This window comes from Heteronotia binoei, chromosome 13 (genome assembly GCF_032191835.1).
Source record: "Heteronotia binoei isolate CCM8104 ecotype False Entrance Well chromosome 13, APGP_CSIRO_Hbin_v1, whole genome shotgun sequence".
In the NCBI taxonomy this organism is placed as follows: Eukaryota; Metazoa; Chordata; class Lepidosauria; order Squamata; family Gekkonidae; genus Heteronotia; species Heteronotia binoei.
In genome coordinates this window covers 18,797,396-18,819,311 of record NC_083235.1, presented here as the reverse complement: position 1 = coordinate 18,819,311, position 21,916 = coordinate 18,797,396, and the positions used below count along the sequence as shown (strand labels likewise).

At 47.0% G+C, this 21,916-nt stretch overlaps 1 protein-coding gene across 1 annotated transcript in view; it reads right to left on the bottom strand.

Moving 5' to 3' along the window:
• LPAR2 (lysophosphatidic acid receptor 2) overlaps positions 1-21,916 on the bottom strand; it is a 61,580-nt gene that overhangs the window by 13,189 nt on the left and 26,475 nt on the right. The window contains exon 2 of the mRNA XM_060252606.1: positions 9,021-9,772. Coding sequence (XP_060108589.1) covers positions 9,021-9,772 — 752 coding nt within the window. The remainder of the gene's footprint in view (positions 1-9,020; positions 9,773-21,916) is intronic.

The window sequence follows — 21,916 nt, the reverse complement described above, 5'->3', positions numbered from 1 at the left end:
CCCTACAACCGAATGAACACGTGGAACTGCCATACAATGAATTAGATTCTTGGCCCATCAGCTTCAATATTACCTACTCAGAATGGCAGCAGTTCTCCAGGATCTCAGGCAGAGGACTTTCCCATCACCTACTTACTGCTTCCATGCTTGAGAGGAGACAGATGGAGCGTAACAACAAGGTCTAAGTAAATTATTTTCAGCACTCCACTATTAAGGATACATTTACACACCTATCTCCAATTCTGACGTATTTATTTGCTTCACTGTTCCCCCCCAGAATTAAATCCAAACAACGGTGACCACATAAACTTTAGCTTATTATTCCCATTTGCATCTGTTAAAACATCTTCATTGAACATATGAAGCTGCCTTATACTGAATCAGATCCTCGGTCCATCAAAGTCAATATTGTCTACTCAGACTGGCAGCGGCTCTCCAGGGTCTCAAGCTGAGGTTTTTCACACCTATTTGCCTGGATCCTTTTTAGTTGGAGATGCCGGGGATTGAACCTGGGATCTTCTGCTTACCAAGCAGATGCTCTACCACTGAGCCAACATCTGAGCCACCATTGTATGCTAAAATGCTGTTCAAACTCTGCCTTAAATGTAGGGACTGGCAAGTTCCATTTCACTGCATCTGAGGAAGTGTGCATCCACACAAAAGCTCACAACTTAAAGAAAACTCTGATGGATCTTAAAGGTGCCAGTGGGCTCACACTATGTTCTACTTACTTCCTGGGTCCTTTTTAAAATAGCAGATGCCAGCTGGGGATTGAACTTGGGACCTTCTGCATGCCAAGCAGAGGCTCTACCACTGAGCCACAGTCCCTTCCCTGATCACAAATACGCTTGCTCACCCTTGCCCCAGTGCAGTAATAGTAAAGGACACACTGATATAAGTTGGCAAAACAACACGGAGATTCTAAAACCGGGGTGGCCAAATTTGCTTAACAAAAGAGTCACATAAAATTAATGTCAGATGTCTGAGAGCTGGAAGACATGAATGTCAGATGTTGGAGGGAGGGAGGGAAGGAAGGAAAGGTGGATAGAAAGCAACTTTAACTTTAAATGCATTCTCCAAGCTGCTGGCTAACTTGGCTTGGAAAAGTGATTTAAAGAGAAAAATGTCTTCTCTAAACCAGCCAACAGGGAGCGGGGGCTTTGAGATCCATACAATATGTGTCAAAAAGCCACATGTGGTTCCGGAACCACAGTTTGGCCACCCCTGTTCTAAAAAGATAATTGCGCCTGTCGGTCTTGCCAAGTCCGCCGAAGCTCACAGAAACTTTGCTTAACAAAACACACAAGTTCATATGCAGCAGCAGACCTATCCCAGTATTCCATCTGAAAGATGAACCCCCCCTCCCCGCCCCCCATGCGAGCACACATTCCTCACAGCATTATCTGGCCATACCAAGACCCCCACCCCCCGAGAAGCACCCCATCCAACACACGGCTCTGTGAAGCCAAGATAACTCGTCAACGCAGCAGGAGGGCCTGGCTCCATTCGCAGGGCTCCCTCCGAGCGCTTGGGGGAAACGGAGCTTTGGCAGACGAATTAGAAGCCGACCCTGTTAGGAGATGGCCCGATTCCACGCTGTCTCCACTGAGAGGGAGTGGCCCCCTGCCGCTTTCCTTCAGGCAGAGCAACCCGCTGCTCCTCCGAGCCAAATCGCAGCCGGTGCGGAACTAATCAACTTTGTTCAGTTTCTTCCTGACTGCCTCTGGATCGAGTGATTTGAAGCAGCTCACTGGCAAGAGTATGCGCAAAAGGCCCCAGGGCTCAATTCCTGGCGAAGGAAGCCAGCAGACAAGGATGCCAGCCTCCAGGCGGGACCTGGGGATCCCTCGGAATTATGTCTCATCTCCAGACTACAGAGGTCAGTTCCCCTGGAGGAAATGGATGCTTTGGAGGGTGGACTCCAGGGCCGTAGCCAGGAATTCATGTAGGGGGAGTAGGGGGGCCACCCAGTTTGGCAGCCCAGGGCTCTTGGCACTGTAAGCTGCCCTGAGTTCCAGAAGCTCACCCCTCTTCATGCCTGGGCAGTCACAGCAGCTCGGCTCCCCCACCCCTTTCTTATGTGCCGCATTCTCAGAGAGACAGAGACCTCTTGACTCTGTCCCCACCCCCCTTTGCTCTGCAAGGTGTGTTAGGGAAGGGGAGAGAAAAAAAGAAAAAAGACCATCAGCAGTGCTACTACTTGCTCAGAGGGACAGTGAGCAAAGGAGACAGATTGGGAGCCTCCACAAAAAACCCACATGGAAAAAGGGGCCATACAGTTGGAAGGGGGGGATTGAAAGGATGGGCCTAGCCCCTCCCAGGCCCCGCTGTAGCTATGGGCCTGGTGGACTCTACGGCACTGCACGCCACTAGGGTTGCCAGCTCTGGAGTAGAGAATCAGGGCCGTAGCCAGGATTTCAGGCTTGGTGGGGTGCACAGGCAGGATTTTGTGTTTAGGGGGGCCAGGGGGCTAGGAGGTGGCCTGGCCGGCTGCGCCTGAAGGCAGGGAGAGAGCCCATGGGGAGGACACTCCAGCGGTGGTGAAGCTGACACAGACGAAGCCGACATCTACCAACAAGCCCAATTCATAACAAGCCCCAACTTGGACTCCCAGGCGGGGCTTATTTGCTAGCAAAAAGTTTTTTAGGGATGGAAAAACGGGAAATAGGCAGGGCTTTTATGGTAGCAGGACCTCCTTTGCATATTAGGCTGCACCCCTCTGATGGAGCCAATCCTCCAAGAGCTTACAGGGGTCTTAGTATAGGACCTGCTATGCTCTTGAAGGATTGGCTATATCAGGTGAGTGTGGCCTAATACACAAAGGAGTTCCTGCTACAAAAAAAGCCATGGAAATAGGTATAGCCGTTCCAGGATTAATTTTATTAAGATAATTGCTCCCGGCCCTTGATAAAAACTCCATTTTGTTTTGTCGGAAAGCTGTTGGGCAGTGGAGATCTTAGGAGAACATTATACAAGCACTTTTCAGCCTGCTGGGGTCTGGTGAAATTGATGAACTTTTAAATTTGTTTGTGTACACCTGAGAACCCCTTTTGGAAGGTTTTACTGCCTCTATGTATAGCAGGGATGGCCAAACTGTGGATTGGGAGCCACTTGTGGTTCTTTTACACATACTGTGTGGCTTTCTAAGTCCCCATTGCTCTGCTGGCCTGCTTGGGAGAAGGCATTTGTCTCTTTAAATCACTTCCCCAAGCCAAACCAGCCAGCGGCTTGAAGAATGCATTTAAAGTTGCTTTCTTTCCACCTCTCTCCCCCTCTTCCCTCATCTATTTTCCTTCCTTCTTGTCTGGCAGCTATCAAACATCTGAAGTTTATTCTATGTGGCTCTTACATTAAGCAAGTTTGGCCAACCGTGATGTATAGGTTTAGAAAGAGTGCTCTGTTAGAGAATATATTGCATATGGTGTCTACGGCTTCAATATCTTTGAGACTGATTATTATGTACCTTTAAGTATACCACACGTTTATACCTATTTTGTTCCCAGTGAGATGACTTTTCAGCTTACTGTACTTTGGTGACTCACGGGGCCTTTTTCATTTTTTGTTTCTGCCAGGAATACGATTCACTCTTGGACCGGTGGCTATTCGGTACAGAGTTTCCAGTGGAAGAGCCACTTGGATCTACTGATATCCAGGAGCTCCTTACATTTGAGGGTGCTTGAACAAAAGTGCTAACTGCTCAGGAATGTAAATTACTTCGGCCCTCCTGGCCACAAAAGGTTGGCAAGAACATCCTTTCCAGAAGAAGCACTGCCAGTAGCTACTACTGAGAAGAAAGACAGCTTCCATGTATGTGCTGTAGCTCAGGAGTGCCCAACATGGCGCCCATGGGGCACCATGGCACCCATCGCCCTCTTACAGGGCCCAACAAATGTTTTTAGAAAGTATGCATGGTCAGGGGAGGCTCTTGCCCAGCAGCACTGGAGATCTTATCGGCTGTGAGGGTTAAAATAATGTTCCAGCACAAGCTGCCACCACAGTGTTTGTTTTATTTTACCCTCTCCTCTTTCCCAGTGCATTTGTTTTAAATTGCTCTTCTTGCCCCTTGCATTCGAGCTTCCGGAGTCTGTGTGTGCATCTTCTGCCTCCTGCAGTCCACCATTTTACAGTTTGCTCCATGTCACACAGCGGCCATTTTGTGGTTGCACCCACCACCCTGTGTCAGAATTTCCAAGGTGTCACAGGCTCAAAAGCGTTGGGGACCCCTCCTTGAACATAACAACCCATAGTAATAAAGCTTCTTTCCTATTTAAGAAAGCAGACTGGGATTCAAATCCTATCCAGAGAGCCCGTTTGGTGCAGTGGTTAAGTGTGTGGACTCTTCTCTTGGGAGAACCAGGTTTGATTCCCCACTCCTCCACTTGCACCTGCTGGAATGGTCTTGGGTCAGCCATAGCTCTCGTAGGAGTTGTCCTTGATAGGGCAGCTGCTGTGAAAGTCCTCTTAGCCCCACCCACCTCACAGGGTGTCTGTTGTGGGGGAGGAAGGTAAAGGAGGTTGTGAGTCACTCTGAGACTGAGATTCGGAGTGGAGGGCGGGATATAAATCTAGTATCTTCTTCTTCAAATGCTTATTTCCAAGGCAACCAAACTGGGGAGGAAGGTAAAGGAGGTTGTGAGTCACTCTGAGACTCTAAGATTCAGAATGGGGGGGTGGAATGTAAATCCAGTGTCGTCGTCTTCTTCCACATGCAGGGCCAGCCCTGACACTAGGCAAACGAAGCAACTGCCTAGGGCTCCAGTCTTCTGGTGGTGCCGAATTGGGTTCCCACCAAGTGACCCTGCAGAGGATACTAAATTGGGAGGGGTTGCAAACACAGAAGAAGACAGAAACAGGATACAGGATGACCTTGACAGGCTGGAAAACTGGGCTAAAATCAATGAAATGAATTTTAACAGGGATAAATGTAAAGTTCTGCATTTGGGTAGGAAAAATCCAATGCATGGTTATAGGATGGGGGAGACTTGTCTTAGCAGTAGTATGTGTGAAAAGGATCTAAGGGTCTTAGTGGATCATACCCTGAACATGAGTCAACAGTGTGATGCGGTGGCTAAAAAGGCAAATGCAATTTTGGGCTGTATCAACAGAAGTATAGTGTCCAGATCATGTGATGTGATGCTGGTATCGCTTACTCTGCTCTGGTAAGACCTCATCTGGAGTATTGTGTTCAGTTTTGGGCACCACATTTTAAGAAGGATATAGACAAGCAGGAACGGGTCCAGAGGAGGGCAACAAAGATGGTGAGGGGTCTGGAGACCAAGCCCTATGAGGGAAGGTTGAAGGAGCTGGGGATGTTTAGCCTGGAGAGGAGGCGGCTGAGAGGTGATATCATCACCATCTTCAAGTATTTGAAGGGCTGTCATATAGAGGATGGTGTGGAATTGTTTTCTGTGGCCCCGGAAGGTAGGACCAAAACCAATGGGTTGAAATTAATTCAAGAGTTTCTGGCTCAACATTAGGAAGAACTTCCTGACCATTAGAGCGATTCCTCAGTGGAATAGGCTCCCTTGGGAGGTGGTGGGCTCTCCTTCCTTGGAGGTTTTTCAACAGAGGCTAGATGGCCATCTGACAGCGATGAAGATCCTGTGAATTTAGGGGGAGGTATTTGTGAGTTTCCTGCATTGTGCAGGGGGTTGGGCTAGATGACCCTGGAGGTCCCTTCCAACTCTATGATTCTATGACTTGGTGACATTATCAGTGAGGGGAGGGGTACCAAAAGTTAGCCTTGCCTAGGGTGCCAGACAGTCTACGGCCAGCCCTGTTCACAGGTCTAGTTTGCTCATACACACTCAGAACACATGCAATGGGGGGGAGGGGCTAAAGTAACTGGAAAACTCTGCCCTTTGTACTTGCGCAGAGACTGCCTTGCCAGGGAACTCCAAGGCACGGTTTACGTGATAGGCTGGGTTTTGTAAACTGGAGTGATGACACAAAGCGAAACACACTTTTGCGTGCAGTCAAAGATGCAGCATGCATGTAGAAACACACAGATCCAGGGTGTGTTTGTGACATGGCGACACTTCTCCTCAGTTCAGAGATAAGGAGATAGGAATGGCAGCACTGCGCTGCCTATTTCAAACAGATGTACCAACGGAACAGAAGGGAAGTGGTAATTTACTGCTGAACTTAATGTGGGAATGAACACTGCCTCTTGAAAACTCAAGCAGAGAGCCTAGAAGGATGGTTTCTGTGGAAGAGGTCATATCCAGACCATCAGCTCATCTTCCTTCCCCTCACTCTTTCCACTTCCCTTCCTCTTCCCTCCCCGCCTCCACTTGTGGCAATTTGGCATTGCGTTTCTAGCGGAACAGCTCATCTCTCCCCACCTCTATCCTCCTTCTTGTCTTTCCTTCCTGCCCCCTCCATCTCCCTACCTCTCAGTTCACTGCAGGTTTCAAAATGAACCTGCACCAGCCATGCTGGATAACCTAGATCAGGGGTGCGGAACCTCTGTCCTGAGGGCCGTATATGGCCCTCATGAATTGCTGGACCGAACCGAGCCATGAGGCAGCCTCTCTGGGGCCTGGCTGGCCAGCGAGGATCGTGGGGCTCAGCCGCGCTGTGCAGCAGCCTCCCCAGGGCCAGGCAGGGATCACAGAGCCCAGATGTTCGGTGCGGCAGCCTCTCTGGGACCAGGCTGGCCAGCCAGAATTGCTGCAGGGCCTGGAAAAGTTACTGTCACAGTTCAGTTTGCACTTGATTATCCCAGGTGGTGTGACCTAATATGCTAATGAGTATGTGACCTAATAGGCGAATATTAGGGGATGTGGTCTAATCTGCTACTGAGTTCCTGCTGGGCTTTTTCTGCAAAAAAGCCCTGGACCTATGCATTTGCCCAGGGCGGTGGGCCGTGTGTGTGTGTGTGTGTATGCGTGCACGTGTGCCAGATTAAGCTCTCCCCACATGACTTCAAATAGAAAAACAATTATTTGCATTAATTTTGCTGGTCTGAATCATTCTTCCTCAGCGGAGCACTGTTTTTTAAGTTGATAATTTTTTATGGCCCACAAATGATGTTACAAATATCCATATGGCCCTTGGCAGAAAAAAGGTTCCCCATCCCTGACCTAGGTTGTGTTGCCTGAGGTTGCCTAGGCAATCAAATATAGCTGCAAAGATCTCATAAGGTACCCTATGAAAAAATGAGCTTTGACTCAAAAGCGTGAACCCTGGAAATAGTTGCTGGTCTTTTTTAAGGTGCTACGGGATTTGAATTTTGTTCACAAGACCCTGCCATTTAAAAATATTCTTCTCCCCCCCCCCTTTTTTTTTTAAAAAAAAGATTTTTTTCTGCAAAGCTGAGTGTTCCTTGCAATTTGTAGAAACATCCCCTCTTTCTGTACCTGGCCTTGTTGTACAGAGGTCTTGATCCACACTCTGGGACTGAGTTCAGAATTAGATATACAGATGGCTGAAAAGAGAGAGACAATAACAGCACAAGCAGACCTCAACTGGGGCCTTTGCATGGTGATTTGTGCAGGAATGTCAACTCCCATGGGGATGACGATAGATGCAGTGTACAGATGGAAAGAAAGAAATGATGGTAAGTGGGCAGACCCAAAGAGGCAACATGTACCATTTCTGTAAATCAGCCTGGAAAATACCCACTCAACTAGCTGCCTACAAGGACTAAAATGCCATGAAACAACAGCTCTTTCTCTCCTACACATAACAGAGGCATTTATGGGCATTCAGGCTAGGAAGAAAAACTGTGAATAAATAATGTTTCCAGATCTATTTGGAAGGGTGTTATCCTGGCCCATAGCCATGGTGGGGCATTCCATGGCCATGCTCCTGACCTTCCATTCATGCCCCACAAGTGAATGGCTGCAAGTAAGTCCAGGGCACTAATCCTACTTCTGTTTACTAATTCGGGACTTTCAAAATTGTTCAAGTACATTGTTTTGCTGTAGCCTTGTAAGACAGTTTCATCCTCTTAAGGCAGATTTGGGAAGAAGAGAACTGAAAAGTGGCTTGCTCATGTCCGCGTAGCAAGTTCACGGTACAGGCCAAATCTGATAAAGAAACTTTTCTAGTGGGCCACCAATTAAGACTCATAGAAAAAACAACATGACACATTACATCCCAAGACTCTAACCAATAGGTAATGCTAAATCACTTGCTAGAACTAGTATGAATATCCACTGATTTGTAATTTCCTCATCCATGATGCTACTTTTGAGTGACAACCCACAAGCAGTGTTCCCTCTAAGCTGAGTTAGCATGAGCTAGCTCACAGATTTTTAGCCTCCAGCTCTCACATTTTTGTCTTAGCTCAGGAAGGATGACCCCAGAGCACAATAATTCATGTAGTAGCTCACAACTTTAATGCCAGGAGCTCACAACTTAGAGAGCCCCGCGGCGCAGAGTGGTACAGCTGCAGTACTGCAGTCCGAACTATCTGCTCACAACCTGAGTTCGATCCCAGATTTTTATAGCATAGCTAAAAGGGTAGGGTATATTTGATAATGGATCTCCTACAATGGTAGGTAACAGCCCCGTGGCGCAGAGTGGTAAAGCTGCAGTACTGCAGTGCTAAGCTCTGCTTACAACCTGAGTTTGATCCCGGTGGAAGCTGGGTTCAGGTAGTCAGCTTAAGGTTGACTCAACCTTCCATCCTTCTGAGGTCAAAATGAGGACCCAGCTTGCTGGGGGGAAAGTGTAGATGACTGGGGAAGGCAATGGCAAAACACTCCGTAAAAAGTCTGCCGTGAAAACGTCATGATGCGACATCACCCCAGAGTCGGAAACAACTGGTGCTTGCACAGAGGATTACCTTTACTTTTTTTGTTTTTTTAGCTCACAACTTTAATACCAGTAGCTCACAAAGGAGAATTTATGTTCACAAGACTCTGCAGCTTAGAGGGAACATTGCCCACAAGAGGTACCTCTGTCCATTAGCCAATGGGAAGGGTTTTTATAAAAAGAGGAAATGAGTATTTTGTGTCATAACACACACTCCATTTTCCATGGCCAGGAAACCAGAAGATGCAGTTACTTACTAAGAATAATGATGACTGTCTTGATGAGGTTGATCATCGTCTCCTTGTAGCGTGGGTGGAAGCTAGTGTGCTTGGACATCCGTGCCATCTTCCTCTTCACATAGACGAAGATGTGAGTGTAAACAACCACCATGACCACAAAGATGAAAAGATTGGAGAGGGCCCAGAAGGTCAAATAGCTGCGGCTGTAGAGGGGCGCCATCTTGGAACAACTGTCTAGATTGCACAGACAGTGCCAGCCGTACGATGGGATAAGGCCCAGCAACAGAGCTGTGATCCAGATGCAGCAGATGAGAATCATCACCCGCTGATTGGACATGGTGCTGTGGAGCTGCATGGTGAACACAGTCTGATGCCTCTCCACCGCAATGGCCAAGAGGTTGACCACCGAAGCGGTGAGGCTGGTGTCCAAGAGGCTCTGCCTGATAAACCAGGTATTGAGAGAGAGCTGAGCTGTCCTGGGCCCGGTGTGGAACATCAGGAACATATAAGCAATGCCAGCAAAGAGATCAGCAGCGGCCAGATTCCCCAGCAGGTAGTAGATAGGGTAGTGGAAGCGCTTGTTGATAAAGATGGCGGTGATGACCAACAAGTTGGTGAGAAGGACGATGATGCTGACAGTCAAGCCAAGGACGACCACCAAGACATCCTTGGACCTCCAGTAGTGGAACAGCTCCTTCCCACTTTTGTTGTAGAAGAACTCGACCGACTCGTTGTAATAGCAGTGGGTCATTTTTCCAAATCTCTGTTCCCTAGGAAGAAGGAAGGGGGGAAAAAGACAGGAAGTAAAGTTCGCTTATCAGTCTCCCTTGTTATCTTTGGAGAGAAGAGAAGATACGCATAGCTGGACCACAGTTGCTTGCCCATCTCAGACACACGAGAATTTATAGCATTACACAGGATTGTTCTATGGTTTCTCACCCTCAAAACCAAAAACAGTTCCAACCTCAGATAGCAATCACCCCCACACAGCCTGACTCTCGAAAGATAGGTAAGTCTTCCAGCAGGCCGCTCGTCTTTTAAACTTCACAAGAAATTTTGACACCATGATGACGAACAGAAAAGACAACAGCCCAATTCAGAATTCTCATCGCTTTCCTACACACGTGTAACACCTCAATACCTTCTGCCTTCCTGGTCATTCTTTCTACAACATTAGAGAAACTACAGAAGTGAACCTTTTTTGTGTGTGTGTCCCACAAGGACGAGAACGCAGGCAGCAGCCAAAGTGTACAGGACACAAGAAGAAGCAAGGAGGATTTCTCTCTCATCAGAGTACTGTTAAGACTATCAGCCAGGCAGGGATCTGCTGATGTTTCTTCCATCAATTGGGCCAGCAGTCTTCTACGTTTTTAAATATGGGACTCAACTTTAATACTGCACTTCCAAAACTTCATGTAGTGAAGGGAAACCACAGAGATAGTTGAGCCCTGGAATCTATGGGACTTACCTTTAAGAGAGCACTTCCAGAAATACCATGTTCTGCTTGTATTCACTTCTCTTCTATCATCCCCTCCCACACACACAACCCCCCCCTGAGATAAAGCTAACAACATACCCATTTATCCTAGAGCAGGGGTGGCCAAACTGTGGCTCAGGAGCCACATGTGGCTCTTTCACACATTTTGTGTGGCTCTTGAAATCGCCCCCTCACCCCACTGGATGGCAACTTGGAGAATGCATTTAAAGTTGCTTTCTTTTCACCTCTTCCTCCCCCATCAATTTGCTTTCTTTCCACCTTCCTTCCTTCCATCTTGTGGATCTCAAACATAGAATCATAGAGTTGGAAGGGACCTCTAGGGTCATCTAGACCAACCCCCTGCACAATGCAGGAAAGTCACAAACACCTCCCCCTAAATTCACAGGATCTTCATTGCTCTCAGATGGCCATCTAGCCTTTGTTTAAAAACCTCCAAGGAAGGAGAGCCCACCACCTCCCGAGAAAGCCTGTTCCACTGAGGAATCGCTCCAATGGTCAGGAAGTTCTTCCTAATGTTGAGCCGGAAACTCTTTTGATTTAATTTCAACCCACTGGTTCTGGTTCTACCTTCTGGGGCCACAGAAAACAATTCCACACCATCTTCTATATGACAGCCTTTCAAGTACTTGAAGATGGTGATCCTATCACCTCTCAGCCGCCTCCTCTCCAGGCTAAACATCCCCAGCTCCTTCAACCTTTCCTCATAGGACTCGGTCTCCAGACCCCTCATCATCTTCGTCGCCCTCCTCTGGACCTGTTCCAGCTTGTCTATATCCTTCTTAAAATGTGGTGCCCACAATGGAACACAATACTCCAGATGAGGTCTTACCAGAGCAGAGTAAAGCGATACCATCACATCACGTGATCAGGACACTGTACTTCTCTTGATACATCTGAATTTCATGTCTTGCGGCTCTCAAACATATGATGTTTATTCTATGAGGCTCTTATGTTAAGCAAGTTTGGCCACTCCTGTTCTAGAGCTCACTAGATGCAAATCAAGATCTGGCAACTGAGCCCCTATAAATGGAATGACGCAGTTTCTCTGTCAGAAACTGCAGGGCCTCTTCTGTGCTGGGGTCTGAAAGACACCTGTTAGTTGAGCTACACACCGGAAGAGGCGTGGCTGTCACAGACTGCAGCCCCCACTTTGGTTTCAGATGCAAGAACCGTTCAGAACTTCATGCAGTGAATGGAAACCACAGAGATAGTTGAGCACTCGAATCTATGTAGATTAAACCTTGTTTTGTACTCCAAAGACACACCACAAGTCGCTGTTATTCAGGTTGGTTAGGGGCCTATACAAACATATACCTCCATGATTCTAAAATGTCAGGCGTAATTAACATCACAACAAAACCGAAAGAAACAAGCTCGCATAAGCCACACATGTTATATATTATGTGAATACAGCCTTTTTAAAAAAGGTAAAGGTCCCCTGTGCAAGCACCAGTTATTTCTGACTCTGCGGTGATGTCGCATCACAACGTTTTCACGGCAGACTTTTTTACGGGGTGGTTTGCCATTGCCTTCCCCAGTCATCTACACTTTCCCCCCAGCAAGCTGGGTACTCATTTTACCGACCTCGGAAGGTTGGAAGGCTGAGTCAACCTTGAGCCAGTTACCTGAATCCAAATTCTGCCGGGATCGAACTCAGGTCGTGAGCAGAGAGTTCAGACTGCAGTACTGAAGCTTTAGCACTCTACGTACAGCCTTTAGATCCACAGAAATGTGTAAGGTAGCCTAGCTACACCTGCCCGTTGTCTACTTTCCTTTTAAATGTAATTAATTACAAGGTTAGGGCTAAAGCAGAAGCCTGAGAGGAAGTAATCACATCACAGGAAGAGCCTGGATTCCACAAATACAGCATGGCAAAGGGGCAGGTGTTAATTTGTTGAGGTGAGCCATTTAAAACTGCAAGCCAGTGCAAGGGTACCTACCCACATTTACTTGGGCATAACCTCCACTGAACTGTGTAGGACTAATGCAGTGCAATCCTAAACATAGTAAGAGCAAGACTGGCAGCCATGTCACTCTGTCTGTAGCAGCAGAAGGCTGTGATCACACACACTAAATAATGTACTTTCAATCCACTTTACAACTCGATTTTGCCAGTTCACACAATGAAATCCAATTGGAAAGTGCAATGAAAGTGGATCAAAAGTGCATTATTTAGTGTATGTGATCATAGCCCAAGAGTCCAAAAGCACCTTAAGGACTAACAACATTTGTGGCAGGGGAGGAGCTTTTGTGAGTCAAGGGTAGCTGTGTATGTCTGTAGCAGTAGTATCTGAAGAAGTGAGCAGTGACTCATGAAAGCTCATCCCCTGCCACAAATTTTGTTAGTCCTTAAGGTGCTACTAAACAGTCACACCCCTTCTAAGTCGATTGAAGTCTATCAGTTCAGAATTCTAACTGCATACGGTTGCGCTATTAAAAGAAAACCGATCCACCTATCTAAAACTAAAGATGAAAATCCATGTTAACAGCTTTCAATGGAACCGAACCAGAATGACACAAAACAGCACACAGGTGTTCAAGTTCAGCACAACTCTTCATCGGATTACAAAACAGGGTGGGGGTAAAGTAGAAGGCTGAGCGCAGAAGAATAGTTGCTTTTGAGCTGTGGTGCTGGAGAAGACTCTTGAGAGTCCCTTGGACTGCAAGAAGATCCAGTCAGTCAGTCCTAAGGGAAATCAACCCTGACTGTTCCCTGGAAGGTCAGATGCTGAAGCTGAAGCTCAAATACTTTGGCCACCAAATGAGAAGGGAGCACTCACTGGAGAAGACCCTGATGCTGGGAAAGACAGAAGGCAAAAGAAGGGGATGGCAGATGATGAGATGGCTGGACAGCATTACTGGTGTAACTAAAAGGAATCTGAGCAGACTTCGGAGGGTGGTGGAGGACAGGAAGGCCTGGCGTGACTTGGTCCATGGGGTCACAAAGAGTAGGACTCGACTGTGTGACTGAACAACAACAAAGTAGAAGTTGCAGACCTCATCCGCAAAATGCTGGACAGGGACACCAGTTTAAAATGGCGCTGATACTGGGTAGCAACTTTGGCTTTCTAGGTACAAGAATTAACAAACAGATCCATGATAGTTTTCTCCCACTCTTCCAAAGGGCTTGCAGAAGTGTACAGTTCTCTCCCCCACTCTTCTTATTCTCCGACTCTCATAGCTTTCTGCAAACTATGCGAAACTGAATTATTCAAGAGGGCTTTTCTGTGCAGTTGCATGTACTAAATGATTCACAAATTTACTTGGGAAAATTAAGACTGTGGTCTATACTAGTATGTGTAGCTTGATGAAATTAGGATCCCACTATGGAATTTTGTAGAACAAGCCCAGCAGACGCTCATTTGCATATTAGGCCACATCCCGACAGGATTGTTTCAAGCAGGGCTTTCCCTACAAATCTGCATGTTTCTGCTTATTTGCATATTAGACCACACCCCTGCTGCCAAGCCAGCCGGAACTGCGTTCCCTGTAGTTTCCTGCTCAAAAAACACCCTGCTTGTGTTTAATAGATATGCTTTGCTTCAGGTCTGTTTCTAGACTTCTGGTTGATTCTACAGCCTTAATTCTTATTGCTTTGATGCCTGAATGTCCTTGAGTCCAAGTGAGAAAAGTGGACTTTAAATAACATAAATAGAATAAAATAAATTCAAACTATCCTGCAAGGTACAATTAGGAGGAAAGAGGAGGACTGGCCCAAGATCACCCAAAAAACAGAGATACGAACCCATATCTCGGTTCAGCTCTCTAATGCCTACCCTACAACCGGGGTCGTTTTGTAGAAAAAAAGGTGGTGGAGCTCATCTAGGGATTGTTATGCAGCTGCACCTACTATTCAATGGACAAGGTGGGAAGGAGGAGGTGGAACTGTCAGAAAGGTTCAGGAGCTGTGCTCCTGTGAGCTCCCACTGAATCCGAGGCCTGACGCTACAACAAATACAGAGTCAGACTGCATGCTTAGAATTTATTAAACATTAGCTTTTGTCCATACAACCACAGCAATGCTTGAATGATGCTATTATACGAGGACTTAATAGGGATTAATCTCTAGTATTTAATTAATTGGATTAATTAGCCGTTTATGGACAAACCCCTAATGGAACATCTGATCCCCAGGGGAAGAGCGTACAAATCTGTTACATTCCATTTAGCAACAGCTCCAGCAGTTGTGAGTGGGGGTGATGCCTGCAAAAGGTGGGGGGAGATGACGCCGAATACTAACCGTGCCAAGAAATTCTAAATCCAGATGTGGAGGGCTAAACTGCACATATTTGTTTAACTTAACAAAGCATTTCTCTACAGCCAAGGAAGTAGCTTTCTTTTGCCAGGTTTGACGCAAGATTCAAAACCACTGATGGTTGATAACGCCCCTACTGAAAGTACTGTCTTTACAATAAAACCTCTTTTTTTAAAGAGTTAAATTTGAGTCTAGTAGCACCTTAGAGACCAGCAAGAGTTTTAGTTTAAGAGGGATCCTTTAGTTTAAGGAAGAGCCCTGTGGCGCAGAGTGTTAAAGCTGCAGTACTGCAGTCCTAAGCTCTGCTCAAGACCTGAGCTCGATCCCCAGCGGAAGCTGGGTTTTCAGGTAGACGGCTCGAGCTTGACTCAGCCTTCCATCCTTCCGAGGTCGGTAAAATGAGTACCCAGCTTGCTGGGGGAAAACCTTTTCCTTTAGTTTAAGAGGGATCCTTTTGTGGATTCTTCATTCAGGAGCTACTTCTGTGACTGTAGGACAAAGATTCCTAACCTTTTTGGGACCAGTTTCGTGGAAGACAATTTTTCCACGGACCGGGGGGGGGGGGGCGGCACTGGGGTTTTGCTGCCCCAGGCCGCCCCCCACCCATGTCTTTAATTAGGGGGAGACTGCTTCACTTAAAGCACCCCACCTAACAGTTGATCAGCAAGGGTCTTTAAATGAGGAATAGGTGGAGCGCTGTGGTGCAGAGTGGTAAAGCTGCAGTACTGCAGTCCAAGCTCTCCGTTCACGACCTGATTTTGATCTTGGCAGAAGCTGGGTTCAGGTTGCCGACTCAAGGTTGACTCAGCCTTCCATCCTTCCAAGGTCGGTAAAATGAGGACCCAGCTTCTTTGGGGGGGGCGGAAGTGTAGATGACTGGGGAAGGCAATGGCAAACCACCCCGTAAAAGTCTGCTGTGAAAACACTGAGAAAGCAACGTCACCCCAGAGTCGGAAATGACTGGTGCTTGCACAGGGGACCACCTTTACCTTTAGGCGAAGGTTGCTGCCCAGCTGCCCTTTCCACCCACCCGGTCCCGAGTGGGCAAAAAGGGAAGCAGGGCTGCTCTGCCTCGCTCCAGGAGGCAGCTTCGGAGCAAGGCCACACCGCCTCTTTCAGCCACCCGAGTCCGGGGCGGGTGAAAGTGGCAGTGAGGGGCCTCTGTGGCCCAGGGATTGGAGACCTCTGCAGTATGTAACAAGAACCCCCTTCACACCCATACACACACAGTTAGGAGGCAGCAATCAAGCACACCCACCCACACAGAGGGCTTTTTTGGTAGAAAAAGCCCAGCAGGCACTCATTTGCGTATTAGGCCACACACTCCGATGCCATGCCAGCTGGAACTGCGTTCCTGTGCATTCCTGCTCAAAGAAAGCCCTGCGCACACACTTGATCAGGGGTGTCAAACATAAGGCCTGCGGACAAAATCAGCCCATCAAGGGCATTTATCCAGCATGCAAGCAACTAGTGTGAGGAGGGCTGCCAGGTCCTGCATCATTATACTCCGAGAGCCAGAACATCCAATGAAGTTATCAATGCCCAGTGAACGAATTGTTTGCAATGGGGCTTTACGTGGAAACGCGCTGCCTTTATATCTATCCACGTATATTACAAATATATATGAGCAGTGTTCCCTCTAAGCTGAGTTAGTGTGCGCTAGCTCACAGTTTTTTAGCCTCCGGCTCACACATTTTTGTCTCCGCTCAGGAAACATGGCCCCAGGGCAAACTAATTTACGCAGCAGCTCACCACTTGAATCGTCAGTAGTTCACAAAGTAGAATTTTTCCCCCGCAGCTTAGAGGGAGCAGTGCATGTGAGTGATTGTATAGTTCTATCTTTATCACACACCACGCTGTATTAAATATTGTAATTTCTGTTATAAAACTAGCGCAATCTGTGCTTTACACCCCATAATAGTTTCCTCAGACATTTATCTTAAACAAGCCAGCCCCCTCACCACTTACCTAAACGTATGATCTAATCTGAGTCAAGAGGCATATGCTGGATAAGAGTTTTCCGGTTTGGGCTCGTATCTTCAAGCCGGAGGAGGAAAACGACAATGCAGCTTGCAGAAATCAGAGCAAGGGAAGCTGAAGAGAGGATGGCCAGGAGTAGCTTAGACCTTCGCATCAACCAGCCAATTCTGCTGAAGCTGCAGAAGTTTTTGAGACCAAGCCTGGAAAAGTTGCCCAAATCTGATAGGAAACCCTTCCTCCCCAAGTGGCGTGCGTGGGAGAAGCAGTCGCTGGACAGTTGGTTGCCACAGCTGTTCCACTTCAAAACTTATCTAACAAAAACCCAGAACAGAAATGTTTACCGTTCAGCAGACAAATGACGACCCAGGAGCATGCCCCGTCTACGGAGCTGCAGAGTTTTCAACAGCACTCATTACTGGGATGGATGCCTGTGAGAATCTCAAGGAAGGCAAAAACAAAAAAACAAAAATAAAAATGCAAACAGGGCTGTTGCAGAGACCAGGAAGTAGTTTTTGCTGAGGGCATCCTAACAGAGCACATACCATTGCAAAAAGAGGTAAAGGTAATCCCCTGTGCAAGCACCAGTCGTTCCCGACTCTGGGGTGACATTGCTTTCACAATGTTTTCACGGCAGTCTTTTTACGGGGTGGTTTGCCATTGCCTTCCCCGGTCATCTACACTTTCCCCCCAGCAAGCTGCGTGCTCATTTTACCGGTCTTGGCAGGATGGAAGGCTGAGTCAACCTTGAGCCGGCTACCTGAACCCAGCATCTGCTGGGATCGAACAGAGGTTGTGAGCAGAGCTTAGGACTGCAGTGCTGCAGCTTTTCCACTCTGAGCCACGGGGCTGTTACATACCATTGTAGGAGATCCATTATCAAATACACCCTACCCTTTTAGCTATGCTATAAAAATCTATTTGTGTTTAAACATTGTGAGCTGCTCAGAGTCCCCTGCAGGGCGCGGGTGATTGCCAACCTCCAGGTGGGACCTGGAAACCTCCCAGAATTACATGTGATCTCCAAGCAACAGAGATCAGTTCACCTGGAGAAACTGAGTGCTTTGGAGGATAGATTCTATGACACTGTACCCCACTGAGGTCCCTCCTTGCCCCAAACCTCACCCTTCTCAGACTCCGCCCCCCCCCCCCCAAATAATCTTCAGGTATTTCCCAACCCAGAGCAGGCAATCCTAGTGCGGGGTATAAATTAAACAAATAACAAAATAAGAAAGAACAATATTTATGAGGGCTACACCGAAATTAACAACATGAGGCATGAGATGGGAAGTATCTTGCTCCTCACCCAATGATGGCATAGGCGCTATCCAATAGGTGTCTATGGCATTAACAGAACAGAAGCACCAGTTAAGGTAATCTTCTCCTTTAAGAAAAAAAATCTTTGGAGAATTCATAATGTTCTGAGTTTATTTAGTTACAGGGCTTTTTTTTGTAGAAAAAGCCCAGTAGGAACTCATCTGCATATTAGGCCACACCCCTGACATCACCATTGCTCCGCACAGGGCTTTTTTTGGTAGAAAAAGCCCAGCAGGAACTCATTTGCATATCCCACACCCTGACACCAAACCAGCCAGAACTGTGTTCCTGCTCAAAAAAGCCGTTTATTTAAACATTTATATTCCACACACTTCCTCCCTATCTCCAAGAGCTCAACTCAGCTTACACATGGCACTGTGGCAAAATTGAATTAAAATACAACTACTTATAGTGAAACAACAACAAAAATCACAGTAACTGACTGTCCAAAGTCAGAACAGCACACAGAACAGCAATGTCTTCAGGTGCTGCCAAAACTAACTCAAACGAGAAAAGAAGAGTTAAGGGGTTTTTTATATCTCACCCTTCACTACCTGAAAGAGTCATGGAGCAGTTTACAATCTCCCCCCCCTCCTCTCCCCACAGCAGACACCCTGGGAGATAGGTGGGGCTGAGAGAACTCTGAGAGAATGGTGACTGGTCCAAGGTCACCCAGCAGGCTTCATGCGGAGGAGGAGTGAGGCATCAAACCAGATTCCCCAGATTAGAGTCCGTTGCTCTTAACCACTACACCATGTTGGCTCTCAAGGCTGCCTTCCACGGCTTCCAGAATATGGCTAGTGATGTTATCTTCCCAGACACCCAGGGTGCTACTGAAAAAGACCAAACTCTAGCAACAATACACTGAATCACACATTAGGAAAGTTCAGGGGTCGTTTTGTAGAAAAATAGGTGGCGGAGCTCATTAACATAACTCATTAGCATATGCCACCCCCCCACCAGCCAAAAGCAATCCGGCGCAAGAAAGGAGAGCCCCGGGCGATCCAGCCAGCCCAAGTAGGCCTCGCTCACCTGGGGCTCTCCTTGGCCGCCCCCCCACAGTCAAAAGGTTAGCAAGCCATCCGCGGCCCAAAGTCACATAAGAAGTGGAGAAAGGGTGGCGTGGGCTTCTCCAGGGGTTAATGGGGTTGCTGGGGGTGTGGCAAAGCCCCTGGTGGCTGGCTGGCTGCCCTCTCTCCGAATGCAGGGATTGTTATGCAGCTGCACCTCCTATTCAATGGACAAGGTAGGTGGGCGGGGAGGAGGAGGGCCATCAGAAAGGTTCAGGAGCTGTGCTCCTGTGAGCTCCTGCTGAATTCAAAGCCTGGGAAAGTTAGTAGTTAAATATTCAACAGGCCACAAAATTTTGCTCATCCCACAGTGTCCCTGCGCTGTCAGGCTCCAGGATTTCACATCCGTAACAACACGTTGACACTCCCAAGGCCTTAGAAATGTTTTTACAGAAACAAGACTTACAATCTTCCATCCCACAAATGCAAAAATTTAAACAAAGCCCACTTCTCCCGTTCTTGATTATGACTCGATGCCGAAACCACGCTCTCACTATCATCTTCATGGCATTCCTCAGCAGTAACCCGCAAGTATCTCGGTCACAAGAGATACTGTAAAAAAAGGAACAAGGAGTCTTCTGGCACCTTGTGACTAAACAGCACTGCGATGAGCTACAGCAATGTTTTCCAACTTGGGGGCCGGGACCCAAAAGTGGGTTGCAGAGTCTCTGAAAGGGGGTTGCAGGTTGCAGCCCCCATGGATGCTCCTGCCCTTTGCATCCATCTCTTTCTTTCTTCGTCTCACATTCTCCTTCTCTGGGACAATTTGGGGAAAGAGACATATTAAGAAGGGAAGCTGTCAAGTATATTTGGGATGTGGAGCCACATCTCTCCTGTGATCATGCTTTAGGATCTGTTTTTTTTCCCCAAAACTCTTGCTGAGCACTCGTTCCTTTTTTTTTACAACATACATCATTCAGCCCAATCTGCAAAACATCATCAAGACATGCATTCGGATGCAAGCACATTTTGCCTCGCAGGCATTAGTGAAGTTCAGCCAGTGTTCTGACTACATCTGTTTCCTTATCGCAGCCATTAGTCCCAAATCTCTGAACATCATGAATCAGAGACAGATAACCGTCCCAAACACTAGCATTTTTTTAAAGGCATACTTAGAAAACAGGTCAGATTTGCTCCATGAACTTTGTTCATAGCCATTCATACTTTCCAAATTTTCCTGCCACAAAAAATGGCTATGAAGGTTTCAAAGACAGGGACCAAATCCCCAGAATGTGGTGGGGAGGCTAAAAGGAGCTGTCAAATGTCATGTTTTAGAGCTGCAATCACAAACCTTACTAGTTTGCAATGCAAAAGCATGCCAGTCTAATTTGTTTAATCAGCGCCAACGTATGATTTTAATTTCAACCAATGGGTTGAAATTAAATCTGAAGAGTTTCTGCCTCAACATTCGGAAGAACTTCCTGACCGTTAGAGCGGTTCCTCAGTGGGACAGACTTCCTCAGGAGGTGGTGGGCTCTCCTTCCTTGGAGGTTTTGAAACAGAGGTGGTCACCAAATGAGAAGGGAGCGCTCCCTGGAGAAGATCCTGATGCTGGGAAAGACAGAAGGCAAAAGAAGGGGATGGCAAAAGATGAGACGGCTGGACAGCGTTACTGATGTAACAAACACGAATTTGAGCAGAATTCGGAGGATGGTGGAAGGCAGGAGGGCCTGCCGTGACTTTGTCCATGGGGTCACAAAGAGTTGGACTCGACTGTGCGACTGAACAACAAAGGTGGCCATCTGACAGCAATGCTGATCCTGTGAATTTAGGGCAAAGTACTTGTGAATTTCCTATATTGTGCAGGGGGTTGGACTAGATGACCCTGGCCTTCCAACTCTATGATTCTATGGCCTCCCTTTACAGGCACTATAAATGATACGCTGAACACAGCCAGTTCCCATCAAGTTCCCATAATCTCATCCAGAGCCAGCCCAGTCATCAGGGTCGACTCTTCATTCAATTTTATTCTAACATGCATTTACCCACCTTTCTCCTGCAAAGCATGACCCAAGGTGGCTTGGAAGAAAAACTGAAGTAAATGGATACAGCAGCACAATAAAAAGAGAGAGAAACATTATTCATGCAACATCACATGGGTGCACAGGTGCATTCCTTGTTTTGGGCAGGGCTTTTTTTGAGCAGGAACGCACAGGAATGCAGTTCTGGCTGGCTTAGTGGCAAGGGGTGTGGCCTAATATGCAAATGAATTCCTGCTGGGCTTTTTCTTCAAAAAGCCCTGCGCAAAACAGCTGTGATGCCAGGGGGTGTGGCCTAATATGCAAATGAGTTCCTGCTGGGCCTCTTCTACATTTAAAAAACCCTTGTTCTGGGAAAGAAAGAAATGGGTGGTGGGAAGCACACTGGCAGGTACCATATTGGAGCTCCCTAGTCTAAACTGTGGTTTGAACAACAAACTCAATGTACTCTACCAAAAGTATGTAACAATGCAGCTACCCTGCTTCTTGTTTCCTCTCTGCCTACTGACAGAGAAAACATCTTCCCTACACTGTTATCTCTATGAATAGCCAGTTGCAAGAAACTATTACTGTGTGAAGCAAACTAAAATTTCAAACATCTCAACAAACCTGGGCTTGCTCAACCATCAGTTTATAAGACAGTAATAAACTAAACCGGGAACACAGGGTACGATGACTAGGTAAAGAAAACCAAAACCCACTGTGCAAAGCAGAACAAACCAACTTTTACAATATGGCTGTGTTAACATTTTTATAATTTTAATATGTATAATAGTCATACCATAGGAAAAAAAATTCTGCATACAAAAATAACCCAA